General features: G+C 49.5%; 1 protein-coding gene across 1 annotated transcript; it reads right to left on the bottom strand.

The window, feature by feature from the left end:
• Positions 1 to 796: 796 nt before the first annotated feature.
• On the bottom strand, positions 797 to 9,505 carry TMLHE (trimethyllysine hydroxylase, epsilon; the record flags this gene model as incomplete). The annotated part of the gene is made up of 7 exons (XM_010182867.1): positions 797 to 928; positions 1,577 to 1,715; positions 2,934 to 3,170; positions 5,577 to 5,696; positions 6,656 to 6,935; positions 7,640 to 7,804; positions 9,304 to 9,505. Coding segments are annotated over 7 exons (1,275 nt in total), but the record flags the coding sequence as incomplete, so codon positions are not given.
• Positions 9,506 to 11,551: the final 2,046 nt, after the last annotated feature.

The following is an 11,551-nucleotide window of genomic DNA, read 5'->3' as shown; positions in this document are numbered from 1 at the left end:
GAAAGAGCAGGCACAGCAGGAACTTTGTCAGCAAATACTGCAGCTGCTGAGCCTTCACCCTCGATACACACACAGCAAGCACAGAGGCATCACCGGGAGGCAAGGAAACGTGCAAATCCATCCGTCATCTAAGTCATCTCCTTCCCAACACACAGATCTTGCTATCTGCCCCTTTCCTTCTCACCTAAACCTTTTCAGAAACACCCCAGCTATACCAGGTTCTCTTTCCAGGCCATGCCCCACGCAGCACTGCTCAGGTCAGTGACAGTTATAGGAGTATATACTAAGTTTAAGAAAGAAGTCACTGAAATACGTCAGCAGCCCTCAGTTTAAGCAGCAGCATTTTCATCAAGTAGGAACCAGAAATTTTTAGTTCTCTTGAAGGGTTAAAGTCCAGCCTGGGGTGAGACCAGACCCCAGAGATTCCCATTCTGCTCTGCTAAGAAAATCTAGCACTGCCAGCTGGCAAAAAGGCTGAAGTACGGGGAAAAATGCTAAGATTTCAAATCCTGAAGGCACTTGATCAGAGGAGCACTTCACATCAGCAGGTACTGGGAGCAGTACCCATGGCACAATGAACCCTCACTCAGCAGAGCTGGAAAGACCCCGTTGGGTGCACAGGCAGCAAGAGCTGACCATGCCCCAAGGCAGAACATGGTCCTGTAAAGCTCCCATAACCTTTGGCTTCCACCTGCTCCCTCTCCTGAGCATGTGCAGAGAGGGTGGAGGTGTCTGAGGTATGTGCAACATCTTCGGCTGGTGCTGGAGTCCTGGCTGCCCTCTGGGGTGGTCTGGGCTAAGCCTGCAGTCCCAGCAGGCGGGCGGTGTTGAGGACATCATCTCTCGTCAGGTAGCAGCCGCAGAGCTGGCGGTACCCTGTGAATGCCTCCCGGCCGTGCAGGACGCGCCAGTTATCAATGAACAGCGCCTGTGGGCAAAGAGAAAAGGCCGTCAGAAGAAAGGCAACCACCAGAGTCAGGGCCAGGATGGGAGCTGGAGATCCCTACAAACTGGAAGAGCAAGTAAGGGTACATCACAGCAGGCATGACCCTTTCTGCTCAGACCTGTCAGACAGCAGACACGACTACAGCCAGATGTTTCACCTGAAGCCAGCAGTTTTGTTCTGCTGCAAACCGCAAGTTAAAACACAACAGCTAGCAAAGCACAGCAATACGCTCGGGGCTGTTTCTTTGCTTTTCTGTTGGAGAGGCTCTGCAACAGTTCAGCAGTGACAGAAACCAGGCATCTTCAGCCTCTACCGTGTCACTTCCCCCCAGGCATCCCTGGGAACAGAGCAGTGCAGGGGCTCTGACATAATCATCTTCCCTGCTGGACTGATTAATTTTTGGGGCCCTGGGCTCAGGCTGAAACTAGACTTTGTGGGAATAATTTCTGCCTTATCTGGAAGCTTGTGTTCCTTTAGGGCAGCAGGAACACACACAACAGATGCCAGTAACTCTAAGTACTGTAAATGTAAGTTCTATAAACGTTTACTTGGTGACAGCAAACGTGCAGATCCAGTCTCCTGCCACCCTCCCTGTGCCAAACAGACAATCCTCCCAACTCCAAGCCCTACCTTGCCTGGCTTCAGTTTGACCCACAGTTCATTTTCCGGTCTCCTGAGCTCCGCTGTGAGTGTGCGGTGAGCAGCATACCAGCGATGCACAACGTCGTAAGGCACGGTGTTGATGACAGCACGGTCATAGTTATTGTACCTACAAGTAAAGCAGAGATGAGAGACTGCCACACGGCTCCACGAGCACAGCTCACAGAATCACAGAATCACAGACCGTTAGGGATTGGAAGGGACCTCAAAAGCTCATCCAGTCCAATCCCCCTGCCGGAGCAGGAACACCCAGATGAGGTTACACAGGAAGGCGTCCAGGCGGGTTTTGAATGTCTCCAGAAAAGGAGACTCCACAACCTCTCTGGGCAGCCTGGTCCAGGGCTCTGTCACCCTCACTGAGAAGAAGTTTCTTCTCCAATTTCAGTGGAACCTCCTGTGTTCCAGCTTGTGCCCATTACCTCTTGTCCTATCATTGTTTGTCACCGAGAAGAGCCTGGCTCCATCCTCGTGACACTCACCCTTTAAATATTTATAAACATGAATGAGGTCTCCCCTCAGTCTCCTCTTCTGCAAACTAAAGAGCCCCAGCTCCCTCAGCCGCTCCTCATAAGGGAGATGCTCCACTCCCTTGATCATCTTTGTAGCCCTACGCTGGACTCTCTCCAGCAGTTCCCTGTCCTTCTTGAACTGAGGGGCCCAGAACTGGACACAATATTCCAGATGTGGTCTGGATGTTTCCAATGGGAATGTTGGGAGCCTGCAGGATTAGGCAGGATTTTAGGGAGGTTACGCTGCAAGTGTGGGACTTTCAGGAGCAAACACAATGCTGGGAGCAAGGAGGAGATCACTGTCAAGTATAAAACTGTTCTTGCTGGTTTTCCATGGAAGGAAGGACGTACTGCAGCAAGGGGCAAGACTGGTGATTGTTCAGAATAAAAGTGTGAAGCAGTGCCAGGCAGTCTCCTGCACTGTGCCAAGCTGGAGTTTCAGAAAGCAGCCCAAATTTCCCTTGGAAGGGGAGCAGTGTGCACTCTCCCCCTTTCCTGTGTGCCAGGCTGGTTTCTAGAGGCTTTTTCAGAGAAGGGTGAATTCTACCACCTCTCAAGTGAGGCAAGATGAGAGCATGGAGCTGGAGAGAGGATAACAGGAGTGAGAAAAATCAAAGCTCAGCACTGGCACTCATTGGTGGTTCTGAAACTTCCTCTGAAGCAGCAACGCACAGCCCAGGAGGAAGCGCAGGCTGTTTCTGTGGTTTCACCCCCGCCCCTCAAACATACAATGGTTTTTAGCTTATTGACATCTTCTGGAAAGCCACCACCATCTGTCATGATCCCTTCTTCTCCCATAAGCAAGATGCTGATGTTACCTGATCAGATAAAGCTCGTTGTTCCAGGGGTAAACATTGAGGACGGGCCCGATTCCGATCATGTGGTTGTGGCAGCCTCCCATGTTCTCGACATACTCGTGCTTCAACGGCACCTTGCTGAGCAGCTCGAACTGCTTGGGGGCTTGCCGGAGAACCTGTTCCGCCGCGTAGAAACCGTCCACCAGCAGCGTCCGCCCGCCCGTGCCCTCGTGCTTCAGGCAGTGAAACACTTGGATGCTGCATGTGCGAGAGAACACAGAAGATTTATTTGTAATAAATTTCACTAAGATCTGCCAGGGAATGAGACAGAGCAGCAAGAAATGGCTGTACCTGCCCTTGCTTCAGGCCCAATCTTACACATTTTGCTTTTTCGCTACTGCCTACGCTGCCTCCCAGATCGAGTGGCTTGAGCCTGGAAGACTTCAAGTGGTGTAGGACTAGGCCTGTGTCATGCAAAGTCCATCCAGGCACCAGATGTTCAAAAAGCACAAAACTACCTTCCCCAGAACATCCCAGAGCAAGAGGACAGCTAAAGAAGTGTTGGTTGTACAGCTGGGGTCTCCAGGAACACAAGGGGTGTCCAGGGTGACTCTCACTCAAAGGCTCCATCTCCCACAAGCAGACAGGAGATGTTTCTTCATGGCCACACATTAAAGACCCTCTGGGAAGGTCCCTTTGGGGCCTCTTAACCCAGTCCCACAGCAAGTGATGTGGCAGGGCCTCCCAGCTCCATCTACCAGCACCTTTTCACCTGGGCACGCCAACCACCCTCATAACCACAGCAGTTTCAGGATAATTTCCCAAAATCAGTCCACAAGTACTGGAGGAAGGGACATGCTATGCCTCAAAGGCAACAACTTCCTCTTGCAGCTCAGGGTATGGAGAAAGCCTTTTCCAGCAGGCTCCTTTGGTACCTGATGAAGGTTGCGGTCCTTCCCGTGTCCCGGGGAGTTTCTATCCTCTCCCTTTCACAATAGTTTAACCGGTTTCAGACATTCAAATGAACATATCTGGCTTGACAAATACCTCGTTTCCCTAAGAAGCAGGTCAAAGTGTTTCGAGTGGTTTGGAAGCAAGTCTGGAACAGTCTGGGAAGAAGGGATTTCTGGCAGAGATGGGGGCTCAGGAAAGCCAGAAATTAGTGTTCTTCCTGCACAACTGTGGTTTTGCAGAATTGCAGGCACTAATGGTTAGCCTGACTAATTCAGCCCATGCTGCCATTGCTTGACATACTTCAGTTGGCTACAGATGAGAATACACCTACCTGCAGGGAGCCCTTCCACGTGGAAAAGAAAGATACAAAAATAGCGCTGTAGTTCAGGGTAATCAAAGCTCTTCTGTAGGATGAAGTTCTGATTCCCAATTACTGTATTTGATTTTGGGGAAGATTCTGTGAGCTCCTCAACAAATCAGCCAAGCAAGTAACAGTGTACTTACAGCTCCACAGAGCACACCAAAACCCACTTATTTTGCTCAGAGCTGCTGGGCCCAGAGAACAGTGCCAAGGGTGCAAAGGCTGCTCTGAAAGCCACAGATCTCACCCCTCAGACCTCTGCTTTTCCAGCTCTGCACCTCTTAACCTTCCCTTAAGATGTTGAGCAAGGTAACAGCCCACTTTGGAAAGAGCTAGTCCTGCCCTGGGGCAGGAGGCTGGGCTGGATGACTCCTCTTTGTGGCCCTGACTCCATCCATATCACCCTGCTGCCATCCTTTCTCCCCCAGACCATTTCCTCACCCTCTTGACTGAGATGCAAACAGACAAAAAAACCCCCAAAACTAGAAATTGAGCCTAAGTCTCTTGCACTTCACTGTGAACCATGATCAGGGCTGCTGTCTTTCTTTTAGCTGTATATAAAACTCAGAAAAGCAGTCTGCAAACCAGCATTTGGGAAACTGTAGCTACAAACTGCTTTTAAGAGCGCAGGCAGCCGTGCACTCTGAAGGGCTGGGGCTGCCTGGTTTCTGACCACCTACAGGGCTGCATCACTGCCAAAATGCAAAGCCCAACCTGTCTGCACTGAAGCAGAGTGACTGCACAGAGCACAGGTGAGCAGAGCACACACAGGAGTTACTGTGCACATCCTGGGAGGGCAGACACATGGTGCTGATGTGGGTGCTCACCCCAGGTCAGGATTAAGTCAAAGCAAACTTGTGCAGTGACTTTGTACAACAGCTGATGAGGAGCAGTTGCTGCAGGAGGAGCTGAGCCTTGCAGAGGTACCCGAAAGACAAATCAGATCAGCAGCTCATTTCTGCGAGGTGAATGCTGTGTCACTTGGCAGTCTGATTTTGGAGTAGACTGTCTGATTAGCTCCACGGTAGCACAGAAAACACTACAACGCTGAGCCTTCTTGGTGGCTACAAAGAGTGCTCGAACCACAGCAGTGTCAAGCAGCAGCCAGCTGCCTAACAGCCAGCTCCTTCACTGCCCACGCTCTGCAAGTTTCAAGCATAGGAAAAATGCATCTACAGACTACCCCACTCCACAGGGGTCAGACAGGACCCAGAGACGCTGTGTGAGGAGAAGCAGCACTTCCCATCAGCACTAGAGACGACACCTGCAGTGCTAGAAACAGCATCACGGTGACTCACTCCTGCCCTCTGTGTTGTGTGTGGCTGTGAGGCAGCCAAAAGCACACTCACCCACAGGGCTCCTGGAAGTAGGTAGTGTCGGTGTGGCGGTCCAGAGCCAGCTTGGTGTAGGCCGTGTCTCCTCGAGAGAAGTCGGAAGTGAAGTACCACATCCTGCCGTAAATGGTCTCCCTGCAAAAGAGGCAGGGGGTTATCACAGCGCTGCAGGGATCAGTGCAGTGGTAACGCAGATCCTCTCCTGCATTTGAGGTTACTCCCCTCCATTCTATCTACAGAGTAAACGAAGGCAGAACAACTCAAAACTCACACTGTCAAGGGATGGTGCTTCTAACACCTCCTCTAGTATTCAATTTCTCTCTTTGCTTCCCAAAAGACTGATGGCAGCGAGTTTTGTGGTTCCTCCACAAATACAGATCTTTCTACACCAAACCCAGTCAAGCCAAAGAAGCCACTGAGCTCCACGAGGAGTTGTCAGAACGCAGTGAGCCCTTGCTTGTACCTACTGCAGGGCTGCCAGATAATCCCATTTCTTCTTGTTTGGATCCTGTGTTTGCACCCACCTCCCCCCTGCAACATGCAGGGAAGGGAACATACAGCAGGCAAGGACAAACTGTACTCAGGTTAAGGGTACCTGGAAGAAAACATTGGCTGGATATTCCTTGGAGCCCCTCCTTTCTATCCGGCACAACTATTCATTAAAGAAATCCCTCCTCTTCAATGGCCCAAGGCAAGTTAAACTGTTTCTCTACAGCTTGGCTAAAACTAGAAGCTGAAACCCAGCTTGCCATGGTGCTGGCATGTTTTAAACAAACACGGAAAAAACATTTCTCAATAATTTTCTTTAAAGAGAGCTATGAATTGGTTTTGATCTCCCTGGCTCCCAGGGCCAGGGCTGCCCTCCTAACCTTTCCAGTCATAACAGGAAATGTCTCTCCTTGCAAAGCTCAAGTCTTCCCAGAGGCTGCTTCCTTCAGCCACTGCTCAGTGCACGGTCCCACTCTCACAAAAGCCATCATGAGCTCCTGAGTCAGCTCCGTAACCCAGTGACTCCAGGTTTTCCCATAAAGAGAGAGGCCAGATCCCACAGCACAATCCTGTGTCTCAGTTCTGAGAGGGGCAGCCCTGCTTACCTGATTAAGCTGACCCTCTCCGCGAGGATTTCCGTGTCCTCTTTGGTGGGAGCGACGTTCTCTACAAAAGCAATCCCGTACAACAAGAAGTTTTGCAGGAACTCCTTCAGCCCCTCATCCGTCTCCAGGAAGCTCCGGCAGTCGACGGAGGGGACCTGGGCCTGGCGGTAGATCTCTGCGTTCCAGAGGATGCGCGGGTGCATGACCTGCTGCTTCTGCCCCTCGTAGCTGTTCTTCACCAGCCACTCCAGCCCGTACCGCGTCACATGCCCGTCTGGCCCTTTGACAAGGGACAATGTCACTATCACTGCAATCATCAGCCTAGGACAGTCCTCACTTGTGATTTTTGTCTCGTGACAGACTCTTTGCACCCTGATGCCACCCAAAATATTATCTGGTTAAGGCCACAGGTCCTACAAAGCATTGTCGTGGCTGCAACAACTCCAAATTCAGTGCTAAGTGTTCCAACTTCAGTGGTTTTGTTTTCTATTAACAGGACTCCATGGAGAAGCAAAGCACTGAAGCCAAGCCAATAAATAAAGGTAAGTTACAATGAAAGGAAGAAAGCAGCTGAGGAGAAAGGACAGAAAATGTGAATTCTGATAGGGGATACCAGCTCAAACAGGACAGGGCAAGGAAAAGAAAATCAACCATTTCCTGACCAATCTGTCCACTACCTGTATTGCTGCTGTGTTCAAGCCAACCCATAAAATGCCAAGGCACTGAAGATACATGTCTACGCAAAAAGGGCTTGGGGATGGAAGCAGACACAAATTAAAGACTGAGGCGTGTCTAGAGTAACTGTGCTGCTAAGAGCAGTGCTTAAAATCTGCTTACAGCTAAATCAGCTCCCAATTTAGAGATAAGGCTGCCCTCTCCCAGCAAACCTAGGGGTGAGATCCAGCAGCAAGGCTCCCTCCCAGCAGGGCTGGTGGTCTGTCAAACATGCAGGGCAAATGTGTTTTGTCACGGTCACTCTGCTACTCACATTCTCATCCACCCGGACAGCCTTGGGTTTGATCCCCAGCTCCACGCTGGCTGTGTCCAAGCTGCGCTGGTTTGTCTTAGCGTTGTAGCAGGAAGCTGAGCGGCAGTGGTCTCGCAACCAGACAAAATCGAAGCGCATCAGCGTGTTTGCATACCTCAGCTCTGCAAAGAGGGACAGGAGCAAAAGGTGCATTGGTGCTGAGAGCCCACAAGTGATAATCCCACTTGTTGAAGACCCAAAGGCTGTTAGACTGAGCACCTTTCCATTTAAATTCAGCTAGCTTGTGACATGATGAAGACCTGGCAGAACATCTGCACAGGAGACCTGGCTGTCAGTGACCATGCCATGGTCTCCCTTCTTCCCAAATCTACAGACATGCTCTGTAGATGTCTTTGTACCATGCCAGTAGTGAACACAGTTCCTTCTGGAAAATGGGTATCTGTTTATTAGCAGCTTGTTAACTTTACTTTCTATTAATCCATTTATGCTTGTTAAAGTATCCCAGAGACAGAAAATAAAAGATTACATCCAATTTGTGATACATCTTTACCTGCTTTTTCTTAGTCTTGAATGAACTCTTGACTGTGGACTGAAAATGGACTGAATTGTTGTCTGCTTACAAATCCATATATTTTTCAAACCCTTTTTTTGAAAGTGCAGCTAATGTCTGCTTCCTCAGTCTCCTGCTGCAAGTTCCAGGTGACTGCCTGTTGTGTAAAGTACTTATTTTAATTTGTTTATATGTTTCCTACTAGTTTAATCCTATTTACCCTATTTCTGAAGACTTTTATGGAAAAGTGGTGTCCTCCTGCAACAGGAAGGAGCAGGGCTAACAAACACTCTGGTCACACACTTACAGCTATCCTCTCTCTTCAACAAGTAGTAAATCCAGAGCTGCACAGCAGTTGCTGTATGTAACAATGTTCCCCTCCAAGCAGTTGTAGCATGGGAACACAGAGGAGTCAACCAAATAATCACACCAACATCCAAACGACACAAACATTACAGACAACATCAAGACCTTGATGCAAAGCTTAGATATCCACTTGTTAGCCACCACAACAAAGCTTCTCCTCTTCCTTCAGTCCTGGGACAGCTCAGGAATACTCTGAGCCCTTCCCAAGGGGGTCAAAGCCAGCAATAGGAGAGCGCTTCCTGCTCTAGTCCTACTCAGCTTTGAAATCCAGGTATCCAAGGTTGCTTTGCAGTGAAAAAACAACAATATCCTTTCTTGGGCCCACTGTGTTGGATAAAGTACAAAAAAATCCCCTTTGCTTACACAAGACAGTACCAACATTTAACTAATCGCTAGACATCACCTAGACAGACACAGATCAAACTGAACAGTCCATGGGAAACACGTGCCTCGCTTGCCAAGTCACCTCCAAACCCAAAAGGACAGAAGTCAGCCTCAGACAGCATTTATAATGGGCTTGTTTCACGTTAAGACACACTCTCCTCGCTTTTCCTTTCAGCAGTCTCACAGTGAGGTACAATTTGCACCAAAAAAGGTGTTTATGCCATGCAGACTACAGTGTGCACCCCTCTGATGCAGGCCATTTCACAAGAAAAACATCCCTCCTGGAGAACAAGGGCAGGAAATCTCCCTCCTCTCCCCAAACAGACTCAAAAGCAGGTCCATGTGCACCCCACAACCTACCCAGATGGTCCCCGTGTAGCTGCCAGGCGCACTTGAGGGACTCCGGGGCCGTGTGGTGCCAGCGAACTGCAGCGGTGAGGATGCTCCTTGTGTCAGGGGGCAGCCACGGTGAGTGACACCCGGTGCTTCCACTGGTCTGGATCCACGGGTCTGGAGCGGCCACGCCAGCCTCCTGCCCCACATCAGCCGCCTGCCCCACATCCTGCACAGCCAGGAGAGAAACAGGGGAAAGGACAGGGTGAGATTCGGCTGCGGCGCTGCGTCGTGTCCTCGTCTCCAGCTCTGCGCTCAGGCACTGCAAATACTTCTGGGAAAGCTGGTGTCATCCTCCACAATGGTATTTCACTGACAAAAAGAGGTGAGAGAGAGAAATACTCCACTGAAGAGGAAGAAAAGAAGAGGGCACGATGACTGGAGCCTGGCCAGAGGAGACACCTCCCTCCCAGGCACCACTCAGACATGGAAGATAATTAAACAGGGTTTATAGAGTATCATTAAATGCCTTCCCTGTCAAGTGCGAGTACCAGTGTCACTTTTGCATTTCCTGGTGACAACACAAACAATGCCAGGCTTTTCCAGTGCCTACAATCCACACCAAGTGTTAACAACACACAGACCACACAGCAATCACCACAAAATTAGGTGCTTTACCCTTGCTTAGACTAACTGCTGGAGATGCTTTTGAAGATATCACCACCATCCCAGACCATGAAGGCACATGTGAAAACTGACTGTCCTCAAAAACTGCACGTGATGGAAGCCACAGAGAATTAACAAATGAATTTTTCAAACAAACTAATCCAATCCACGCACATCAGCTGGAAACAGGATAAATAAGGGTGTCTTGTTTATTTTGAGACCACCATAAGCCACTGCAGAAAACAGTCCTGAGAAGCAGCAAAGGAGATTCAAGGATGCAAGAGGCAAAGCAGTTCCAGAAGAGACAACTGTGTGGTCACTGCCTGTGGGCAAAACACTGCCAAAGCTGCAGGTCTTGTCCCCGCTCCGGCCTTCCCAGTATAAATTCACCATTCCTGGGCAGAACTGCAGCAATCAGGGAAGCGGAGAAAGGTGACTTCGGTTGGAGAAGCAAGGAGGAATCCAGTAATGAGGTCAGGTCTAGAAAAAGCGTGAAAAACAAGGAGGATGAAAATCTTCATTTCCTCTGAAGGACACAGCTGGTGTGGAAAAGAAATCAACGGTTGGTAACCTTGGGCTGGAGATTAGGGGCAACTCCTTGGAGGGAGATTTGTAACAACTCTTCAATGCAAAGAGCGAGGGCAAAACCTCACAAGTTTAAAGCCACATTAAGCGCCCTGTTGAGTTTAAGTCCTGGGATTCAGATCTAAATGCAGCAGGATTTTAACAGCGCTATGGTCTGAAGCACATAGAAACACGGGATCACTGGGTAAGACAGATTCAGAAAGTGTTTATCATCCTGGATTTCTGATCTTCCTTCCTTTTCTTATCTGAAAAGTACAGACACTGGTGCTGTGGCTACCCCGCCTGCTTCTCCACTTCACAGCTGAGCTGGTGCAGAGATCTCAGAAGTCGGTAATAACAACAAAAATTGTTATTGAGGTGCCATTATTCCCAGACAACAACTTCCTAAGGAGGAAAAATATTAAATACAGCCAGACAGCTCTAGGGGAAAAAAAAAACAGAGTGGGAGCATTTCCCTAAAGAGAACGTGGTTTGGGATGAACCTGCGCACTTTCCAGCCATGGAGTTTTGTGAGGATCTTGGCCACAGCTTTAATGCTGCAGTGAGATTTAAATTCAGAAGTTTCTAGTTTCTGCAGCTGCTAAAATGCAACATTCAAATGACAGCTTTGTGAGCATTACGACTCGCAAAGCTTAAGACTAATCCTTGGGAAAGACACATGGGCAGGAAGACTCCGTCCAGTTTGAGTTTTGGGTACCAAGGACACCCACTAACCCGAAAGGGGGGGAGGAAGAAGCAAATTTGTTTGTGTACGCTCAATATCTCCTTGCACAGGACCCAGGACTGACAGGAAAAGCTCCTCTGCAAACCCATTTAGAAAGCAGCCTCCACCAGGGGCAGCTCCAGCCGCAGTTATCTCCTTCTGCACGCGTTCCCGTTATCTCACCCTCTGTCAGTATCGAAACTCAGCAGAGAACAAACCCAGGTAACGGTGAGGGACCCAGATATTTAATCTAATCAATGAGGCCTCTTGCTTCTCTGCTGTTCTCGCTGGAAGCTGACACCACAAACAGCTTACAGAGAA

The sequence above is a fragment of the Mesitornis unicolor genome, unplaced genomic scaffold (genome assembly GCF_000695765.1).
Source record: "Mesitornis unicolor isolate BGI_N332 unplaced genomic scaffold, ASM69576v1 scaffold18564, whole genome shotgun sequence".
Lineage (NCBI taxonomy): Eukaryota > Metazoa > Chordata > Aves > Mesitornithiformes > Mesitornithidae > Mesitornis > Mesitornis unicolor.
This window is presented reverse-complemented; position numbering and strand designations above follow the sequence as displayed.